The 22,572-nt window shown below is 44.2% G+C and overlaps 1 protein-coding gene across 2 annotated transcripts in view; it reads left to right on the plus strand.

The window, feature by feature from the left end:
* PDLIM2 (PDZ and LIM domain 2) overlaps positions 1-21,524 on the plus strand; it is a 59,205-nt gene extending 37,681 nt beyond the window's left edge. For both annotated transcript variants that reach the window (XM_081333839.1, XM_081333840.1), the window contains exons 7-10: positions 8,752-8,912; positions 14,991-15,136; positions 15,999-16,119; positions 20,631-21,524. In XM_081333839.1, coding sequence (XP_081189965.1) covers positions 8,752-8,912; positions 14,991-15,136; positions 15,999-16,119; positions 20,631-20,826 — 624 coding nt within the window. In that variant the 3' untranslated portion in view covers positions 20,827-21,524. The remainder of the gene's footprint in view (positions 1-8,751; positions 8,913-14,990; positions 15,137-15,998; positions 16,120-20,630) is intronic.
* Positions 21,525-22,572: the final 1,048 nt, after the last annotated feature.

Genomic DNA, 22,572 nt, shown 5'->3' on the forward strand with positions numbered 1-22,572 from the left:
TGGCATCTTACTCATCCCAGCTCTACAAGGTCTTGCTTTCTCCTCATCATTTTCTTTCCCTTCCAGTATTTATTTGCTTTTGTTCTTGGCCCTGTTTTGGTTGACCACCTCCCAACCCAGCAGTTGCCTTCTCCTGAGGGCTCAGATTTTGAGGGTTGGAGGCTAATGAGCTGATGCTTGGGCCTGGCTGGTTCTCCTTTATCTTACTTTCTCCAGAAAATTCCTTAACGGGGCAACTTTGCAGAAAGGGAGATCATGGGAATTGATGTTACTTCTAGAATGGTCTGTTCAGCTTGAGTTTCAGAACAAGGAGGAACCTCTTTCAGCCACGTGTGCCTGGCTGAGGAATTCTGGGAGCTGACGTCCACAAGTCATAAAAGGGCCGAGTTTGAAGACCCCTGCTATAGATGGCCCTTTTTTTCCTCATAATATTCAGATAGTTTGGGTGCCTAGAGAGATACATGGGGGAATGTAAGATTCATTTAATCCAGGATTGAACTAAAGGCATTCACAGCTGGTGGTCTTGACTGAGTGACATTTAGCAAACATGAGGTTCCATGTAGCAAGTGAGAAACCATGCTTCCTTTGTGAATTTGTTGTTATTTATTCAGAATCATTTTTTTCAGCCCCTTCAGCCGAAAGGAAAGCCTGAAGAAGGGTTGAAAATATAATGTAGAAAGCCCACTGTTGGGCTTATGATCTTAAAAAATAACATTAAAGGAAAGCAAATAAGAAAGAAGGAGGGGTGGGGGTGGGGAACAAGAAAAGAACTAGGCCTCCAAGTCAGTAGCCGTTTTGTTTCCGTGGCAAAATATTCCATACATGATTTGAGGTTTATGTGAAGATTTATTTTGACTGTATTGAATCAATTGCCAATTTGCTTTCTTGAGTGACCATATATTAAAGCAATATGGGAAATGGAAAACAGATTCCTTGTCCATTCCTCTCTATGTGGTCTTTGAAAGCCGTTCTAACCAGGATTACTGAAATTGGAGGCAGCATTTCTTTCTCATTTGAGGATGAGAAATAAATGAAACATTACAGTGTATTCTCAAAAATAGGCATATCACTGCCTCTCCAAAAGCATTCCCGACTGCATATGGGGTAAGGTTGCCCCATCTACTTTGAAATCTTCAGTCTCCCAAAATGTTAGATGCATCCTTGGGCTGTTAAAAGATCCTAAAGTCTACTAAAGCCCTGACAGTTCTTCATAAGGAAAGTGTGCGTATCTCTTCCAGTATAGTCGCTTGCGTTCGGGTTAGAAGCAGCCAAGCACTTCCGGGTTGAAAGGATCGGCCTGTGACATCACTGTTGCCCCGGGGATGCCCAGTTGCGGCATCATGTCTGTGTTGATGAGCCCATAAAACTGGTACCTATTTATCTACTCACTTTCAAACTGCTAGGTCAGCAGGAGCTGGAGCGAATGACGAGAGCTCACCCGTCACACAGCAGCATTTGGGTCCCAAACATGGGCTTGTTTATTGTCAACTGAGCTTCCTAACATAGGAGCCACCGTGCTCCATATTGCTGTACATTTATCCCTTTCTAAGATGGGATAACCTTCATTGAACAGTATCTCGAATGTGGATACACCAGGGGGTTATTGTCTTTACTGACAGCTTAATTTTGCCGGCATAATTCAACAAAACATGGTAGTATTATTAGATTGGTAGCTCTCCTGTCCTTTCCTTGTCTGACCAGTTAAACTATCATCTTCTAGTTCAGAATAGGTTATAAAAAGGGCAGCAAACGTAAGACTGTCTCCAAAACAGTTGCTAGAGGAGTTGCTGTGGAAAAGTCGGAAGATGTGTTGCATTCCAGAGAATGATATAGTTTTTCTACAGGTCTCTTAAGAAAATGGAAATGATTTAACAAAAGCTCACAGATCGATATGAAAAGTTTGATGAAAGAGGGTTAAGCTGAAGCTAGCTTTATAGGTGTGCAAGAGAGGTAGGTATGTTGGGATCAAAGACTCAGAGGTACTCATTAGAGAGGAAAAGGAGGCCACTCGGGGGGAACAGCTTGATGGGATTTCTGACCTAACAGATCAGAGTGTACCAGGTTAGGGAAGGCTAGACTAGACCAGGGGTAGGCAACCTCGGCTCTTTTATGACTCATGAACTTCAACTCCCAGAATTCCTGAGCCAGCTGCTGGCTTAGGAATTCTGGGAGTTGAAGTCCATGAGTCATAAAAGAGCCGAGGTTGCCTACCCCTGGACTAGACGGTCTCTTCTGAAAATGTCTATTCTTACAGATTCCTTTGTTTCTTGGGTGGAGGCGGCTAAAGGAGATCACGTGCATTGCTGATGAGTGCAATTCTGTCAAGTCTCCTGCCGTCTGCCGTTCCCAGAAACATTTGCTTCTGTTTAGGAAGGGCTTTCTTCTTTTCCTTCTGTCTCCGAGGTTTTTAAGCAGGAGCAGCTGGAGTGCCGAGGAGGATTTACTGTTTGTCTAGCGAAAAAAATACGTCTTTGGATTAAGAAGCTGCTAGAGGTTGGAAAGAGAAGGGGCAGAGCAGCCCAATAAGACCTGAAGCATGTCAGAAAGGGGCATGTCAGAAAAGGGTGAGCACCATATAAAATGCATCTGAGGAAACTTATGTCTAGCCTACCTAAGAGAAGGATTGGGCTGACCTGATACCAGATACCAGTCTTCCAGTATGTGAAGGGGTTCACAGAGAAGAGGGTGTTGACTTACTTTCGAAAGCACCTGAGGGCAGGACAAGAAGTAACAGATGTTGTGCATGTTCTATCACTGGAGATTTTAAAGAAGAGCTTGGACTGCCAATTGTCCAGCATGGTACAGGGTCTCTTGCTTGAACAGGGCATCGGACCAAAAGACTTCCAAGGTCCCTTCCAACTTCAGTTATTCTGTATTCTGGGTTTACCTGAGTACAGAACTTTCATTCAGGTGGATTCTTCCAAGAGTACCTTTCAGGCTTTTTACTAAGGCTAACACAGGACTGGAGAGAATAAGCTATCACCTTAAGAGCTGCGATGGATATTATGCATTCACTGGTAGGCCTCCAGTGGTCCCTTTTGTTTGATGCTGGAATAAATCCTCTACAGCAGCCAGCTGAATCTCAAACATATGTGAAAGCTTTGTTGAGGCTGATGTGGGTAGTTAAAATGGATGTGGTTGGCTGCCAGCTGGCCCAGATCACAATGCTTCTAGCTTCTATTGGCAAGCAAATTTGCTGGTGGGGGGTATTTAGCTAAGAAACAGCTCAAATCAGGAGCCGGGAGAAGTACAGGCTGGTCTGAAACCCCAAAAATGTAAATACTGAAGAAAATAAGATTGGAGCTTTGTGACTGTAATTGAGGAGTGTCTGATTTGGGGGTAACTCAAGTCCCAAAGCTGATATTAGAAGATAAATGAGCCAGTGTGGTATCATGGAATTACACTAGATTATCAGATCCCCACTTAGCAAATCATTCACCCTTTTTTCCATCCAAAACTGTTCTGACAGTTGAAAGGAATAAGGGGAGAATAATAATAAGCTGCAATTCCTTGGTGTCTTGGATGGGTTAGCCAACTGGATTAGGGAGCAGTGAAAACACAAGGCAGGAATGTAGGCCTGACTCCATCCTGTGTACTTTGCAAACAAGTCCACTAACGTGACTCTTCCACATACCTATGATAGACCTTTATGGCTTAAAAAGGAGAGAGGGAATTATCTTCTCAAAGGCTCCATCCTAGACACTTGCAGACAATCCTCATTCATCAGAGTTCTTCAAGCACATAATGGTTTACAGGACGGGAGGGGAAAATGTAGCCCCAAAGCGATTTCTTTTCTGCTCTTGCCAATTATGTTGCTGAAATTAAGCAGATGTTATCATCAAAAAACAAAAACAAAACCACAGTTGTGCCATTTTCTGCACAATACCAAAGAAATGTTTTTAAAATATCCCAGCAGGACCCCCTACTGCAAGTCATAGTGCAAACCCTCTGGCCTTGTCAACCAGCCTTAGTCAGATCTCTGGGGGTCTCTCTGCTTCCATCCAGATGTTTTGTCTTGTGAAAACAATGCTCATTCTGCATTTCCAGAACATCTTAATGAGCCAAGGAGCTTACATGGGAGGAGACCGTCCTTTCAGTAGCCCCACCCTTAAGCCATTGGAACCTGACAAGCGTTCTTTATTGGACCCAAAGTAAATCATGAACGCTGAGCCAGAGGAGTTGCGTGTCCATAATGACTCATTCCAGTTAAGAATCAGGTTGCAGCATTATAGGACCTTGGGAATTCCTGGATGTATTTCAAAGGCAGCTCCACACGGAGCAACTTCTAATAATTCAGTCACGATATAACTATGGCACCACCTCTTTTTTTTTGCTAGAAATGGGTGGGGTTGGCACAAATTAAGGCAAGGAACCTATAGCCACCCAGCAGTCACCAAAGCATTCTAGTTTCCCTGTTAGAACTTTTAAAAATGTTGAGTCATTAGCGAAACTGTGAAACTACTCGTTTTGCTATGAGCTATTTGCCTAATCAGGAGTGATTTTATCTTGCCTACTTTCAATTTAATATTTTCGACATTAGAATCCAAACCTCTACAGCTTCTCTAAGATGGAATGGAAAGAGATGAGTAAAATTGGTATTGAACATAGATGACTCAAATTAGACTCTCCAAGATCTCAAGTGAAGATATTTTCCATCATCTGCTCTCTGGAAGATGCTGAGGATCCCACCTGAGATTGCTCAGCATGCAGAACTTCGCTACTGAGCTACAGTCTTGCTGACCGCGTTGATGGCCTTGGGCTACTTGGCGCAAAGGATATTGTATCTTTTGTGGCACCCAGGCTAGCCAAGGAAAATAAGTTGGACTTGTGGGACGCGATCAGGAAATTCAGTATACCAGCTCCTTTTAGTAGTGGTGCATTTTAAGGAAATTGCTTTTGATAGACAGGCAGACCGACCGACCGACCAAAGCTTCAGGTATCAATTTGATACAAATTTCTAAGAGAGTGAACGTAATTTATAGTTCTTGCTAAGGCAAATTGACTGCAGTTATACAAGATGGGAGATTGAAATAGGGGTTAAAAGGAACTGGAGGGTGGAGGGAGAGACAACATTCAGATTTTGGGGACTCCAGCAAACAATGATGGGAGATCCTTTGCCGGGTTCATACTTGCAAAACTTTAACCAACTTTCCTCAATCCTGCTGATGCTTCCCATCTTAAATACCATCTTCCTGGAAGCTGTTGTCAACACCGTCTTTAATATTGCCTACGCTACCTTCTCCGATTAGCATACTTGGTGGCCACCCAGATTCAGTGGGTCAGACTTTTCACCCTCCCTTTTTCTTCTTCCCCTGCAGCCTTTTCTAATTTGACTATCATGATGTTCTCATCAGCCCTGGAAAAATTCTTTCAAAAATGTGAGTGCCCTCTTCTGGTCAGGAGTGAAGGAAAGTCCTAGCAGGTTGACTTTTGTACTAAATGTTACCCCATCATCCACCCAAGGCTTCAGGGCAAGGATTAACTGTTGGAGCTGAAGAATGAGTATCTATCCAAGAATGTGCTCCCCCCCACCCTGCACACACACACACACACACATGCACCCTTTCAGGAAATGAGTTCAGTGTGGGTTACACGTTTAATTTTAGAACTATTCAAGAGCCAATCTGAATACTCCCTAGCACAAGTGGCTGTCTTTGTTCCGATAATACTATCTAATGTAGCTTGTTTCAAAGACCTTCTCAATGAATGCCACATGTTCTTCTGGTGAGGTAATGCATGCGTTCTAAAGCCCATGGAAGCCCCTGGGAAGTCTCGTTGTAGTTGACTTTGTGTTGCTGTGATGGAACCCCTGGGAAGTCTCATTGTAGTTGACTTTGTGGTGCTGTGATGGAACCCCTGGGAAGTCTCGTTGTAGTTGACTTTGTGGTGCTGTGATGGAACCCCTGGGAAGTCTTGTTGTAGTTGACTTTGTGGTGCTGTGATGGAACCCCTGGGAAGTCTCGTTGTAGTTGACTTTGTGGTGCTGTGATGGGGTCTCGACTGCCATTTCTAACTTTGAACAGTGTCTAGCAGTCATTGTTGTGTGATACTCTTCCATCAGTTGGCATTCTACAGGAGGGAACTGAGACCGAAATAGGAGCACATTCCAAAGTCTACACAAAGTTTGTAGCAAAGATGTGTCTTTGAGGTAGAGGTCTCTTGCATGACAGTCTTCCCTATATGCTTGATTGCATTTGGCTGTGAAATAAATGTTCGGAATCCCGCAAGGTCCATGGTGGGAGTGTACAGAATTCCCAAGATTTTTCCCTTTGGCTAGTCTTAATAAACCATGGATAATAAGCTGGTGTAAGCCAATATCTTTGGTACCCTTCTTTCTCAAATACATGCTTTTAAAAACTTTTAATAGTTTTAAAAACAGCATTGATGAGGATCTCCTTCTGATTTGTGATAAAAGTTTTTTTTTAAAAGATTTCACGTCCCAAAACCCCCAATAACTATTGTACTCATAACAAGTTTGCATTCTGCCCTGCAAGAAAGACTTTGGCTTATCAGAGGCTTGCAGGGTAAGGGTGAAGTAGTGGTTCTATGAGGAACATTTAGACTTGATAGAACTTGACCATCTGTGTTGGTTGTGTGTGCATAACAGTTACAAGGGTGCAGAAAAGCCAGGGATATTTGGATATGCAGTTTGGCCTCCTGAGACTTGCAGGGTTTTGTAATGTTTTGCAAAAACATATTTCTAGCTTCCGTGGCTGGTTGAGAAGATTTATTTGAAAGATTGCTGGCAATGCCTGCTGAAATCTAAACAGCCAGTTGGCCAGATTGCATTCCTGTGGTTTTGGGGGTGAGACATTTTACCCCATCCCTTTTAATTGTCCCGTTTTCCTTCCTTCTGTGTGGTTATTTATCTAATCCTGGCATCATTTATTTAGGTTGCCAAATCTTGTCTCTTCTTGATGTAGAATTTGGATTGTTTGGTTAAGCCTGGCCTTAAGTATCTTTTGTTTCTAATTAGGGTCAAGGACAGTGATGACTTGTATTTGTATTTGTATTGTATTTATTAAATTTTTATACCGCCCTTCTCCCGAAGGACTCAGGGCGGTGAACAGGGCATATCTTAAAACTACAAAAGTACAAAAGTTAAAAAAGAATTAAATTATTGCCCACAATAAAAACAATAAATATATATATATATAAATATTAAAACCCTAAGTGATTCCCCATCAGGCCAGGCCAGCTTGTTCAAATAAATGGGTCTTTAACCCGCGCCGGAAGGAGCGGAGATCCGGTGCCATCCGGAGCTCAGCCGGCAGCTGGTTCCACAAAGCCGGAGCGCCCACAGAGAAGGCCCTCCCCCTGGGGGCCACCAGCCGACATTCTCTGACTGGAGGCACCCTGAGGAGGCCCTCTCTGTGGGAACGCACGGGGCGGAGGGGAGTCGACGCCGGCAGCAGGTGGTCCCCGTTCATAGGTGACACACCATGACATTTTGGGTGACACTCCAGCATTTTTCAACACTCAGAGCCAAATGCTGCTGTTCAGGTGGCCTAGATATGGGAGAGATATAGAGAATTGTTTCTCTTTTGTCCGTGTGTGTGTGTGTGTGTGTGTGTATGTGTGTGTAAGACACACATACACACACACATACACGCAAGCAGAATCAATTAGGCATTTTCTAAAGGTTGTAAAGGTTCACTATCATTGGTCTAGACCAGGGGTAGGCAACCTCGGCTCTTTTATGACTCATGGACTTCAACTCCCAGAATTCCTGAGCCAGCATGAGGGAAACTTTGGCCCCATTCATGACTCATGGACTTCCAACTCCCAGAATTCCTGAGCCGGCATGGCTCAGCATGGAAACCTCTCCCTTTCTCCTCAGCATGGCTGGCTCAGGAATTCTGGGTGTTGAAGTCCACGAGTCATAAAAGAGCCAAGGTTGCCTACCCCTGCACTAGACCATAGCTGGCTCAGGAATTCTGGGAGTTGAAGTCCATGAGTCATAAAAGAGCCGAGGTTGCCTATCCATGGTCTAGACCAAGGGTAGGCAACCGTGGCTCTTTTATGACTTGTGGACTTCAACTCCCAGAATTCCTGAGCCAGGAATTCTGGGAGTTGAAGTCCATGAGTCATAAAAGAGCCACGGTTGCCTACCCCTGGTCTAGATTCTAGGAGAATATGTGGGTTGTGAGATTATTGTATATTTTTGTAGGACTGACTGCTGAAATGCACAGGGATCAATCTGCCTTTTAGCCTCGTGCCTATATTACTAGAATTTGTCACCATTGTTTAGCCTCCCTCCTAAAAAAGACAAAACAGGTTGGTCCCTGGATGTTAATAATGAAAGTTTGCAAAACTGAATACCTGTAATTGGGGAGTTTCTATGCTGTAGCAAGTTGAGCAACTCTGAGTTCAAATCCTGCCTTAGGCATGAAAGCCAGCTGGGTGACTTTGGGCCAGTCACTCTCTCAGCCTAATCCCCCCTCACAGAGTTGTTGTTGTTGTTGTTGTGGGGAAAACAGGGAGAAAGAGCGGTAGGTATGTTTGCTGTCTTGAGTTATTTGTAAAAATAATAAAGGTGGGATATGAATGAATGAATGAATGAATGAATGAATGAATGAATGAATGAATGAATGAATGAATGATACGAGTTTAGCTCTATCTGTTATAAAAAGTTATATTTGCAAAGTACTGTACTTTTGTGATTGATTGTGGCCGTCCTCTTTCTTGGCCATCTTGGTGGCCTTTTCTATGTGTTGTCATCCTACTACTGTCTCTTTTCCATTACGTCAGATACAAGAACAAAGGAACTCCACCCATTCCAGGGGGTCTCCAGTGACAGTGCTGCCTCCATTAAATGGCTCTCCATCTCCTGGTGGATACTCATACTCCAACCCGTGGGAGATCAGGAAGGACCAGGAAAGAGGTCCCTCTTCCCATAATCGCAGTTACAGGTAACTGGCTTTGCCTGGTTTCTAATGGATTAAAGTAGGAGAATCTAAGAGAGAGATTTCCAACCTTGGCAACTTTTAAGACTCGTGGACTTTCATGACTGGCTGGGGGAATTCTGGGTATTGAAGTCCACAAGTCTTAAAGTTGCCAGGGTTGGACACCTTTGCCCTAGGACAGGGGCGTGTCTTTTCTTGATGCAGAATTTGGATTGTTTGCTTAAGCCTAGCCTTAAGTATCTTTTGTTTCTAATTAGGGTCTAGGACAGGGGTAGGCAACCTCGGCTCTTTTATGACTCATGGACTTCAACTCCCAGAATTCCTGAGTCAGCTGACTCAGGAATTCTGGGAATTGAAGTCCATGAGTCATAAAAGAGCCGAGGTTGCCTACCCCTGGTCTAGGACAGTGATGACTTGCGTCCAAAGGTGACACACCATGACATTTTGGGTGACACTCCAGCATTTTTCAACACTCAAAGCCAAACGCTGCTGGCTTTGCCTGGTTTCTAATGGATTAAGTAGGAGAATCTAAGAGAGAGATTTCCAACCTTGGCAACTTTTAAGACACGTGGACTTTCATGACTGGCTGGGGGAATTCTGGGTATTGGAAGTCCACAAGTCTTAAAGTTACCAGGTTTGGACACCTTTGCCCTAGGACAGGGGTGTCAGACTGCCGGCCCGCGGGCCGGATGTGTCATAGCAAAACCGCGCCCACCCCATTGCCTGCAATGGAAAAAAAGTCGCAATACGTTGCGACATGTCAGGTGACGTTGCGAATTTGACACCCCTGCCCTAGGGGGTACTTGTTCAAAACACAGTATACTGTAGTTTGTTTGGAAGCTCCTAACAAGTTTTTTTCTCTCTTCTGCCGAATAGAAATGATGCTGGCTTAGCACTGAATGGCCATAATAATTATTTAAGATAAGGAAGGGATCACCAAAGGTGACATTCAGATTCTGTCTGTAGATCTTCCAACACTTTTTACTTTACTTTAAAGTAGTTGTAGTAGTAGTTGGTTTTTTTTAAAAAAAAAGACTTAAATTGCCTTTCCAAGTTCCATGGAGAAGTGGGAGAAATGAACGGATGAATTATTTTAACTAATTTTTTCCCAACAGTGTCTCTTTATTGATGAGCCAGAGGAGAGAATATGTTCAGAGAGACGGAGTGAAAGAAAGGTTAAAGATTTTCCCCTTTCCAGCTTTCAAATTAGTTTTGAAGTAGGAGCAAGTTGTGAGGGGATGCAGTTGGGGATCAGCCGCATCTGGATCTGATTTTGCTCCTGGAGTCAAACCAGTGATTTATTTACTTTGATTGTCTGGTCTGATTGTATTCAGCCTTCTAAAGTCTTAGGAAGAATCTCATCATTCTGATGGTTAGTGCCAGGTATTCAGGCTCCATCATTAACTCTGGACCTGCAAAGCAATCAGGAATGTACATGTACACAGAGGGAGAGACACAGAGAGAGAAACAGGTGGAGCTTTAATTACACTGTTGTGATTGCCATCTTGACTTTTCTGACCAAATTCAGTGGATCAATGACTGGCAGTTTTGTCCATGCCAATAGTTCTCAAATTATGACCGCAGTTGGGATCAGAATTTCCATGATTAAGCAGGGCGGTTGCTAAATGAATTGCACCTGATGTGACCTTTTCTCCTACAATTCTTAAGCAAAAGGCTGCAGTTCTTAAGCGAATATCGCAGTCATTAAACAAATCTGGCTTCGCCCATTGACTTTGCACATCGGAAGCCAGCAATTACATGACACTGGAATGCTGCAACCATCGTGAATACACGGTGGTTGCCAAGCGCCTGCATCTTGATTACATGACGCTGGGGATGCTGCCGTGGCCGGGGATGTGAAGACTGGTTGTAAGTCATTTTTTTCAGTCCCATTGTAACTTGGACAGTCACTAAACAAATGATTGTAAGTCAAGGACTACTTGAATACACATGCACGTGAATCCACTTTCTTCCAGGTACTGGCAAGCCAGAATTCTTTTTTGAAAAAAGGAATTGCTTCACAGGGGTTCAGAAAATAGTCTATTTGTAAAAACAACAACAAAAAAAAAGCTCTTCTACAAATGACTCTTAAGTGGTCAACTTGAAATCTAGAAATTGTCTTGAGGATGCAGAAGTCATGGGCTGTTTTTAGATCTTTGCTGTCCGATAGAAGAATGTAGGTCTTGGGGGTCCGTGCCTACAATTCATTTGTGGATTTTGCCTGTGGACAAGTGTTTCATCCTCCTGGTATGATGGATGAAACACTTGTCCACAGGCCAAATCCACAAATGAATTGTAGGCGTGGCCCCTGACCGCTCAGATTTGGCCCCTCCCATCTTCCATTCCTTGTCCCCTGGCAACAAGGTAGATCTGGAGAGTAGGAATCCAATATTTTTGGGGGGGGGTGTGTTCCTGGTTAAGGGAAGCTATCTGGCCCCATTTATTAGCCAATAGATTAAAGAGACAGTGTTAGCCACAAGTATTATAAAGCAGTACTAGCATTAGTATCGCTTTATAAAACCCCTAGTAAGACCACACCTGGAATACTGCAGCCAATTTTGATCACCATATCACAAAAAAGATAAAAAGAGCAACAAAGATGATCAAAGGCCTGGAGAATAAAACATACAAAGAACGGTTACAGGACTTGGGTTTGGCTAGTCTAAAGAAAAGAAGAAATAGGAGAGCAGTGTTCCAGTATCTGAGGGGCTGCCACAAGGCAGAAGGGGCCAGGTTATTCACCAGAGCACCAGAGGGAAGGACGAGAAACAATGGTTGGAAACTTGCCAGAGAGAGAAGCAACCTGGAATTAAGGAGAAACTTCCTAACAGTGAGGTCAATCAATCAATGGAACAGCTTGCCACCAGAAGTCGTGGGCGCTCCATCACTGGAGGTTTTTAAGAAGAGGCTAGATAGTCACCTGTCTGAGATGGTATAGGTCCTCCTGCTTGAGCAGGGGGCTGGACTAGAAGACCTCCAAGGTCCCTTCCAGATTCTATTCTATTCTATTCTATTCTATTCTATTCTATTCTATTCTATTCTATTCTATTCTATTCTATTCTATTCTATTCTATTCTATTCTATTCTATTCCATTCCATTCCACTCCACTCCACTCCACTCCACTCCACTCCACTCCACTCCACTCCATTCTCTCAGTCAAGGTAACTCTACTTTGAACCGAATTGTTGAATTTACCACTTCCATCTTTGCACCACCAAACCACACCCTTCCTTTGTGTGTGTATTCTCTTCCTTATTGATAAAAGGAAGGGCATGTGTGTCTTTCTCTTTTTTTATTATTGATACAAGTCTCTTCAAGAAGCAGTATAAAAAACGATTGACAGAGTTTGGGTGTGACTGCCTTGAGCTAAATATAGGAGCGTAGTCATTGTCAGAGTGCAGTTTGTACACTGATGTAATAGTATTCTTATATGCCCAGTCCAAGTGAGCCCACCGCAAGATGAAGGCCTTTTCATTGAAGCTTATGGACCAGGATCTACCATGCTGGTCCACTGTGACTTGTCTTTCGTTAAATGTTTTTCAGCTTCTACCTAAGTCTATATCGTATGTTTTCAGATGACCAAAGATGCAGGTCCTGGTGTGTGTGTGGGGGGGGGCAGTGTTTCATTCTTCAGCACTGGCTTGTTTCAGTGGCTTTTCTAGAGAAGGGTTTTCCAAATCCTCACTACCCATTCAAAACAGAAAAGTGGCAACCCACTCCTGCCATTATTCAGGGATAGAACACCTGCTCACAAACAATGATAGTAAAGACTATCTGCCTTAGGAACTGGAAGGCTGGTGCCAATGGGATAGAGACAAATGATCTGCCAGTCTAAGGCAGCTTCCCGCATTTTGTGTTACCTAATATGTATGAATTGTGGTGTTTTCATGTTAAAAGGCTACTGCTAAGTTTGTAAAGCCGCCCTGAGTCTTCGGAGAAGGGCGGGATATAAATGGAATTTTTTAAAAAAATGAAATGACGGCAAAAAATCCGAATCTTATTTTCTTAAATGGGGTTCTTTTTATCTCCCTTCCTTCCTTCCTCCTTTACCTTCCTCCCTCTCCTCCCTCTCTCTTATTTCCTTTCCTTCCTTCTTTCCTTCATTCTTTACCTGCTTGCTTACTTGCTTATTTTTTATTCTTTCTAAAAAAAAAACCTTAGCAAAATTACTGGGAAAACAAAAAGAGCCAGTGGATCATTGGAGGTTGCATTGAAACATTTGCCTCGTTTTACATCTGCAGTTTGCACTAGCAGTTATACGGATGTGTTTTTCTTTTAATTAGACTCCTAAAGAAGGAAAAAGGAAGGTGACAATTCCACTTATACTTTTTAAAACCTTCTTCTCTTTTAAGAAGAGACTGGACAGCTATTTGTCCGAAATGGTATAGGGTTTCCTGCCTGAACAGGGGTTGGACTAGATGACCTCCAAGGTCCCTTCCACCACCACCACCACCACCACCACCATCATCATCACCATCATCATCATCATCATCATCATTATTATTATTATTATTATTATTATTATTATTATTATTATTATTATTATTATTATTATTATTCTAAAAGTCTTTATAGCAGCAGGAAAAGCTGAGCACCCTTGATAGTGCCCCGTGCTTTGTTTCTGTTCTGCTGATGATCTTTCTTAGCTATGACATGCTGGCTCTTAATTGTTCAAGAAAACTTACAATTTACAGGAAGCCACGACTATCTGAACAGAAAATGTACCTCAGATGATTTCCCCTCCCCCCCCCCAAAAAAAACCCCTCAAAACCTCAGTTTTGCTACCTGAGAACCAAGAATAGGCATCTTATCTCTGAAATCGTGGCCTCCATTTTAGATTGATTTCCACCACCCCAAAATAAATACCACCACCAACACCCCGCAAAAAACCCCTCCCCAGCCCAACTGTTATTTCAGGAGAGATTTAAAACACAATTTCTGAATCACCAAGCAGTTGGAGCACCAGAACAGATGAGGTGAAATGTTGCTAATTGCTCAGGGAGGCTGGCCGTGGATCTCCCACGGGGTCTTTTGCTGGAGATGGGCAAAAGAAGACAACCTCTTTCCATCCAGGAGTTTTACTCATTTTGGTGCTAGGGAAAAATTCCCTTCCTGCTAGGAAATCCTCTTCTTTTATTACTGTGTCTAAGCCTTCCACATCAGCAAAGTGCGCTTTCTAAGCATCAGTTACTTTATTGGGCCAGGAAATGTGAGGGTTAATCACACTTCGTCAGAGCTGCTGACGAAGGTCAGGTCGAGACGGGGCAGGTCTTAAGGATTGTGTGTTGAGGGAGTGTTCTGCCTGTTCTTTCAGAACGGGAGAGACAGCAAGACTCTCCGACTCTGGGCAACTCTGAAGAAAGGAGGAAGAAAAAAAAAAGAATTGTGGTGAGAGGGCAACCAAATTAGCTATTGCTAGGAGGGTTAACTCTCAGCCTTCCTAAACCTGGTTACACTCTGGGGGCTGGTTCTGGCAGAAGGAAGCGGTACAGGTGCTGCCTTACACGGCTGCTTCTACAGAATGTTCCATTTCCTTTGGGTGAGGTATCTGGAAGAGCTTTGAAGGACACATCTGGATGGGAGAAGTTTTTCTCTTTGGTTCAGCTAATGGGAGACCCCCTCTGCTAGCATCTCATTGACCTGTCTCAAGGAGTGTCCTGGATCTTCATTGACTTCTTCTGCTGGTTGCGGTTCATCTCCTCTCTCAGAGAGGAAAACCATAGCGAGCAGAAGTACTGGAGATATTTTCTTTATCATTGAAAGGGCAGGAAGCAACATTTTTCTGACTTTAAGCCAGGATAGAGAACAGTCACTTTCTGAAATCTTGTTCTGTCTGGAGCAGGGAAAGTCCTACATGAGTTCCATTGTCAAAGAAGTGGCTTCATGATAACATCTGTTCCTCTAGAGACCTGCAGCTTAAGAGCAGCCTACAAGGATTGCCCCCAGACCCTACTTTGGTCTGCCCCAACCATCCCTTTTCTTTCAGGCACTGTGAAAGGGTGAAATACTAGTTTGTCCTGTCCTCCTTGAGGCATTTTGTTCTTCATCCCGAGCCTGACTGTACCTGTTTTGTCTCTCTCTAGCTTGGATACGGAGCCAACCATGTACCATTTGGAAGGAGACTCGGAGGTCTACAAGCTGATGCAAGAAAACCGTGAAACAAGAGCTGCACCACGGCAATCCAGCACTTTTCGCTTGCTCCAGGTGGCTCTGGAATTGGATGAAAAAGGTGAAAGAGGCAGAATATGGAGAGGGCGTTTTATCTATGAATATAAGGAAGGAAGACGATGGTACAAATTGGCTTTGCATTTTAATCCAAACGTGTTCCAATCCAGCATTTTCTGTTGTAGTAATTTTTTTTTATTACGTGGGTTATGGAAATAAAAGGTAAAGGTTCCCCCGCACATGCGTGCTAGTCGTTTCCTAGGGGCCGGTGCTCATCTCAGTTTCAAAGCTGAAGAGCCAACGCTTGTCCGAGGACGTCTCCGTGGTCATGTGGCCGGCATGACTAGACGCCAAAGGCGCACGGAACGCTGTCACCTTCCCACAGTAGTGGTCCCTATTTTTCTTTAATTGGTAATTCTAAGAGGGTAAGGGCACGGACGTTTCTGATGGATGCCACTTTGTCTTCATAGGAAAGGAAATAAACGAGAAAATTAAACCTATGTAGATACATTTGCCTGCTAAATGTGCACTCCTGAAATTGCTGTTAATACTGAAATTGAAAGAAGAAAAGTTAATTCGATGAAATGATTCTTTTGAGGCTGCAGATGTGATTTTCACTGAGAAGGGGGGGAAAAAACCCCCCACTTCATTTCTGGGTCAATATACATAGGATTGACAAAGTGATTGACAGCTGACAAAGTGAGAGAGAGCCTGTGGCCTAGGGGTCAACACAGCTGCCTAGTGCAAGCAGCCCCGTTGGAATCTCTGAAGGGTGTGGCTGGCTGATGAGAGCTAATAAGCTTGAAATAGCTATCCCAGTCCCCCTTTAACTCTGTTAACAATCCAAAAATTTAGCACACATAGGATTGTACGTTCTTTAAAACCAGTGATGTTTTTTAATTACGGTTTGCTTATGGCTTTGACAGAGGGAATGGCAACCCATTTCCCCAGCCAGCTCTCCCCCAGTTTGCACAAGCCGGTCAGCACTGCTGTGGCAGGGAGCAGTCAGAAGCTGCACATCTGTGAGAAATGTGACAGCCCCATCACGTGAGTATGGCTAATCCTTAAGTCGGGTTGGTACCAAAGGCACTGGAATAGGGGGGAATAGAGGGGAAGGGGCTGCCATGTAGAAGAGGGGGTGGTAGTCAGCCTCTTCTCCAAAGCACCTGAAGGCTGGAGAAAAAAGCAATGGATGGAAACTTATCAACCTAGAACTAAGGAGAAAATTCCTGACAGTCAGAACAGTTAGTAAGTGGGCTGACTTGCCTCCAGACGTTGTGGGTGCTCCATCACTGGAGGCTTTTAAGAAGAGACTGGGAAGCCACTGGTCTGGAATGGCACAGGGTCTCCTGCTGGAGCAGGGGGTTGGACTAGAAGACCTCCAAGGTTCCTACCAACTCTGTTATTCTTCTAAGCAAAGAGAAGGGCATGGGGCAATTTGGTGGATTGGATTATAGCACCATGTGGCTGGGCATTATGCTAGCTTGGTCCAATGCAGGTAGTCCTCACTTAGCAACCATTCATTTAGAGACCGTTCAAAATTTTGGCTTCACTGAAAGAAGTGACTTACGATCGGTCCTCTACTTATGACCATCACAACATCCCTGAGGTCATGTGATCACAATCCAGGCGCATGGCCACGGGCTCACACTTACGACAATTACATCCTCCTGCCCTCGCAGGATCATCCTTTGCCACCTTCCCAGTCAGCTTCCGAGAAACAAAGGGGAAACTGGCAGGAGGTTGCAAGGCACAGACGTGTGATGTCTCGCTTAATGACATCAAAAAGGGCCATAAAATCAGCTGCAACCACAGGACACCTCACTTAATGATCACATCGCTTAGTGAATTTTACCAGCCTCTTTATTGTGGTCATAAACTGAGGACTCCCTGTATATACGGGAGCTATTTCAGGTTGCAGGAAGTTTGGATTCGAGTCTGGGGAGGAGGGCCTGCTACTTACTTACACCCTTCAAGGGGGGCAAAGGGTTTGTAATTTATAGCCGTCTGGTGGGTAGAGATCCCAGCGGCTGTTTACAGAGAGTGAAGTGCCAGCATGCCCTGACAATGTAGAATGAATTTCTAGCAGGAAACTTTCATTTAAAAAAACACACACAGAGAGAAAGGAAGTGGGTAGGGATGGTTCGGTCAGGGGAAGGGTGTATTTTGCACTAGCAAGCAGAGGAGCAGTGATTGAGGCCCTGAAGTGGTGATGTACGCATGCATTTTTCTTTGGGGCTTTTTTTTGTATTAATCATTTATTAAACAAACTATTTTTCAAAAGGCGACTGGACTTTCTTGGTGTTTTTTTCTTTGAAAACATTTCATTTTTCATCCAAGAAGCCTCTTCACTTCTTTGAAATGTTTTCAAAGAAAAACAAACAAACAAGAAAGTGCAGTTTTCTTTTGGGGAAAAAGCAAAACAAAACACCCCAGCTTTGGGACCACTGTGACCTGCACAATTAGGAATCTCCATAGCTAGTTTATTAAACATGTATGCCTCCTAACTGAGAGACTCTTGGGCAGCTCGCAAGGAAGGAACTGCGATAAAGTCAATAAAAAAAAAAGATAAAAAGAGGGCGAGGACAATGAACCTAATTTCCTCCAGGACAGTTGTTGCTCATCCTTTTCATCTTCAAAGGAATCCTTGGGAAGGGCTGACCCCAGAGGTGGGGCAAGGGCTAAGCACTCGGGACAGCTTTGTGCCTGAAGAGCACCCAAACCTTGGTGGTTTGTTTTGTTTTTTGTTTGAATAAGAGCTGGGGATGGTGCTGGTAATTGCAGGATTAAAGGGCTGGTTCCATGGCTGTGATTTTGCAACCCACAACTGGAAATGGCGGTGCAACCTGCCAGGCTGGAAAATGGAAAGAGAAGCGGATGAAGATGAAGCGTGCTAAGAGTAGCCAATGAGTAGTCGGACATAGTCCCTTCGATAATACAGGTGGTCTTCCACTTAACGACCATTCATTTGGTGATCACTCGAAGTTACAGCTGTGTTGAAAAAAATTGACTTACAACCACTTCTTGTGCTTATCCCCACAGCTATGGTCCTAAGCAGTGGTGGGATTCAAACATGGGAACAGCCGGTTCTCTGTGTGGATGCCGCTTCCGGAAGTCCATTCTGGGCCCGGGCAACCAAAAATTAGCTACCGGCTCTGCGGAGCGAACCAGCTAAATCCCACCACTGGTCCTAGGTCAGGAATTGGTTGTAAATGACTTTCAATGGTGTCAAAATCTTAAATGATTGCTAAATGAATGGCCATGAAGTGAGGATTACCTTTATTGGACCAGCCACATGGTGCTGTAGTCCAGCCCGTCCAAATTGCCCCATGTTCTTCTCTTTGTTTATCCAAAAAAAGGTCATAAAATCGAAAAGTGACTTTCTTAACAACCGCCTGGCTTAGTTAGCAATGAAATTTCTGGCCCCAAACTGTAGCCGTATGTTGAGAACATCTTGAACCCTCACATAATAAAATGTCCGACATTTTGCTTTTGTTAGCTCAGGAAAGCCCATTGCTGATTGTTTGGAGCAGGGGTCTTCAAACCTGGAAACTTTTAAGACTTGTGGACTTCAACTCCCATGCTGGCTGAGGAATTCTGGGAGTTGAAGTCCACAAGTCTTAAAAGTGGCCAAATTTGAAGACCCTTGCTTTGGAGGATAGTAATGTGGAAACAGGGGCGCGGTGGCTCAGTGGGTTAGGACACTGAGCTTGTCGGAAACGACTAACACGCATGTGCGGGGGAACCTTTACCTTAATGTGGAAACATGGTCAAAGTTTCAAAAAAATTTTAACATTTCCATTGGGTTTGCAGAATAGCGGCCACCTGCTTTTATCATTTCTGCATGCCTGAGATGGGGGCAATGGGTCCCCCCAAAGTATTCAACATAAAAGTGCAGTGAATGATACTGTGTAGGGGGGTATCAGATCAGCATTTCAGTTTTAAGTAAAGCTTTTTAAAAATAAACAAAATAAGAGAATAACAGAGTTGAAAGGGACCTTGGAGGTCTTCTAGACCCACCCCCGTCCCAAGCAGGAGATTCTGTATACCATTCCGGACAAATATCTATCCAACCTCTTCTTAGAGACCTCCAGTTTTGAAGCACCCACAATTTCTGGAGGCAAGTTGTCATTGTAAAAGAAAGTGGATAATAGAAAAGAAATTGAATTGTTGAAATAACTTCGTAATGGTACTTATATTTGCTGGGAAGGAAATCAGAAGGCTCCTCTATTTCTTTTTATTCTTTCTTTCTGGACTTTTGCTTTCTTCTATCTTTCCTTTTCTGCTTTTCCTCTTTATTAGTTTGTATTAGTTCTTACGTTCTTTGTAAAATGTTTGAAAAGGACTTATTTTTAAGAAAGGAAATCCAGTTTTAGAGGCCTGATGCGGAAATACTGTACCTCTAAAATGTGGTGGCCATTGAGTGGTGCTCCGTGGCGCTGTCTGTTGACTTCAGAAACCCAGACCTGTGTTTAGATTGATGTTTCCCAACCTGGGTAACTTCCAGGTGTGAGAATGTCAACTCCCAGAAATCTCAGCCAGCATGGCCACTGCTGAGAACTATGGAAGTTGAGATCCAACTAGCTGGAATGTACTTGTCTGGATAGTTGGAGCTGGGGTATACATGAGCGATACAGCCCCTAAATACCAGCTTGACTGTTGAATGCTTGCTTGTTTCCAAAAAGAGGTGGAGCAGCTGAATCCAGCCATCACTCCACACTCTCCTTTGAAGAGGCCATCAACACTCTTGGAGGCAACAGAAACAATCTGTGCAAAAAGAAGTTTGCATAGTGAGTGGAATGCCCAGAAAGAAAATTGCTACCCTGGATTATCTGGATTACATCTGCGGGAATGTATTTATTTTGTTTCATTGCAGAGTCACTTCAAAGACTGAGATGGCAAAAAGCATAATGACTCTCAGTGGGCTTTAGCGCAGGCTGCAACTCTTTGCTTACCGTTGAGAATGCTTGGTTAAGCAAGCATGTCAGAGGGTTGGTGACACTTGGGTGATGGTGGTTGGCTTGCTGTAAATCAGGGGTATCCAACCTTGGCCAATTTAAGAGTTGTGGACTTTGACTTGTGGACTGCTGGCTGGAGATTTCTGGAAGTTGAAGTCTACAACTCTTGCCGAGCTTGACCCACCCCTGCTGTAGGTAAAGGTAAAGGTAAAGGTTCCCCCGCACATGCGTGCTAGTTGTTTCCGACTCTAGGGGCTGGTGCTCATCTCCGTTTCAAAGCTGAAGAGCCAGCGCTTGTCCAAGGATGTCTCCGTGGTCATGTGGCCGGCATGACTAGATGCCAAAGGTGCATGGAACGCTGTTACCTTTCCACCGTAGTGGTCCCTATTTTTCTACTTGCATTTTTTACATGCTTTCGAACTGCTAGGTTGGCAGAAGCTGGGACGAGTAACAGGCGCTCACTCTGTTACGCGGCACTCGGGATTCGACCCGCCAAACTGCCGACCTTCTGATCGACAAGCTCAGCGTCCTAACCCAGTGAGCCACCTGCTGTAGATGCTAGTCCTTTTCACAGACTCTCTTCTGCTCTGTCTTCCCCAGATACCAGGCTGTGAAAATCCAAGAGAACCGCTACCGCCACCCGTCTTGCTACGTTTGCACCGACTGTGGGCTCAACCTGAAGATGCGTGGCCATTTCTGGGTTGGGGAAGAGATGTACTGCGAGAAACACGCCCGCCAGCGCTACCAGAGCCCAGCAGAGGACGGCACCATCCTGGCTGTCTATCCCCAGTCTTAGATGAGAGGGCAGCACAGGAAGCTGAACGGGACTGCAGTCAGAGGGAGGTTTCTGCCAGGGATCTAAGCAAAGCTGCTTTTCACCCAACACGATCCAGCTCTTAAAGACATCTGCAGGAAAGGAGGCCTCTGGTGCAAGACGGCCAGGGCCACCACCACCATCTCAACTCCGAATGCCATGCAGGGACCTTTGGGGAAGGTGTTGAGGGAGGGAATGGGGTTCCTCAAGGCAAATGGCTTTTTTTTTAAACTAGTTTAGGCAGGTTTGGGGCATCACTCTTCAAGGAACAAATGCTTGCTGGCACGGACATTTGTCTTTTGGCATCTCCAGAAATGATGGCTTGGCTGAGCTTCCCACCGTGCCAAGTAGGCCTTGGCGCCTGGACTTTGGAATGCGATCGCTGTGCCCGTATTAATCCCGATCTGCAGCCAGCAGCTCCCAGAAGCAATGGGAGTCTCTTAAATTATTTGGTTCTGTGGCTGAAGCACTTCTGCTTTGCCCCTGTGGCCAGCCTCTCCCTACCCCGCGACGCAAATCTAAGACTGAAGGGAAGTTGGAATCTCCGGGTCCTGGATGGCATGGATTCAGCTTTGAATGCTGCCTTTCCCTGTGATGCCTCTCTTAAGATATTAAGCCAGATCTCTATGTGAATGAAATATAATATATATGTGTATATGGATAAGGATGGATAAAACAATCTCCCCACGCGTGCCTTTGCTCTTTGCCTTCTGGCAACCATGTTGCTCTCTTCTCTCTCAGGTTAGGAAAGAGTTTTTGGAATTTCTAGCACAGGTAAATGGCCCATCAGGGTTTTTTAAAAAAAAAACACAACAACAAACAAACCGTCTTTTCTATTTAATAATCGTATGAAGTAGGTTTGGCTGCAAGCTACTTTAATAACTGCTTCACATGGATATCATGCAAGAGAGACATGTACTTGTTCCCCTATCACTTGAGGCAATGATGAGCAGACTTGGCAGAAAAGGGAATTGCACAGAGGTCGTCTTTGACTTACAGCTAAAATTGGGCCAGGAATTATGGTAGGAAGTTCTGCCACTTGTTTAGTAGGTCTCCAAATGACCATACACAATTTTAGAACCTTTTTTTTGCAACAGCTGTTAAAACCCCGTAGTGGTTACACAAGCCTGTTGTGTACCCAGTGGACATTTTGGGGGCAAAAACCATCATAAAATTGTGGTCATATGACCGCAGAACTCTGGAAAGGGCCTTAAATGCGGGGCAGTTGCCAAGCACCCCAAAAGCTATCTCACAACTGTCAGAACTGTGAATTTGATTTGCAAGTACCTTTTTAGGGGGAGGGGTCAAACTCTTGCTAAGTGACTGGTCGTAAATCAAGGACTACCTGTATTTATACAGGTCCCAGGGTGTGTGTGGGAGGTTATGAGGAGGCTGGCTTTTAAAAAATAATTGTGGGGATGGTATTGGAGGTGTGGTTTCAGTAAAACACTTAGCCCAGGGGTAGGCAACCTTGGTTCTTTTATGACTCGTGGAGTTCAACCCCCAGAATTCCTGAGCCAGTATGGCTGGCTCAGGAATTCTGAGAGTTGAAGTCCACGAGTCATAAAAGAGCCAATATTCTGGAACAAAGCCGTTGTACTGTAATTAATCCCATGTTAAGACTTCTATGGTCTATATAAGCAGATGCCATTACCATTAACTGCTCCTTCCAGATAGCTGAACTCGTGGAAACACCTTTATCATCTAGAAATACCTTTATTGCATGTA

This window comes from Vipera berus, assembly GCF_964194415.1.
Source record: "Vipera berus genome assembly, chromosome: 8".
Classification (NCBI taxonomy): Eukaryota; Metazoa; Chordata; class Lepidosauria; order Squamata; family Viperidae; genus Vipera; species Vipera berus.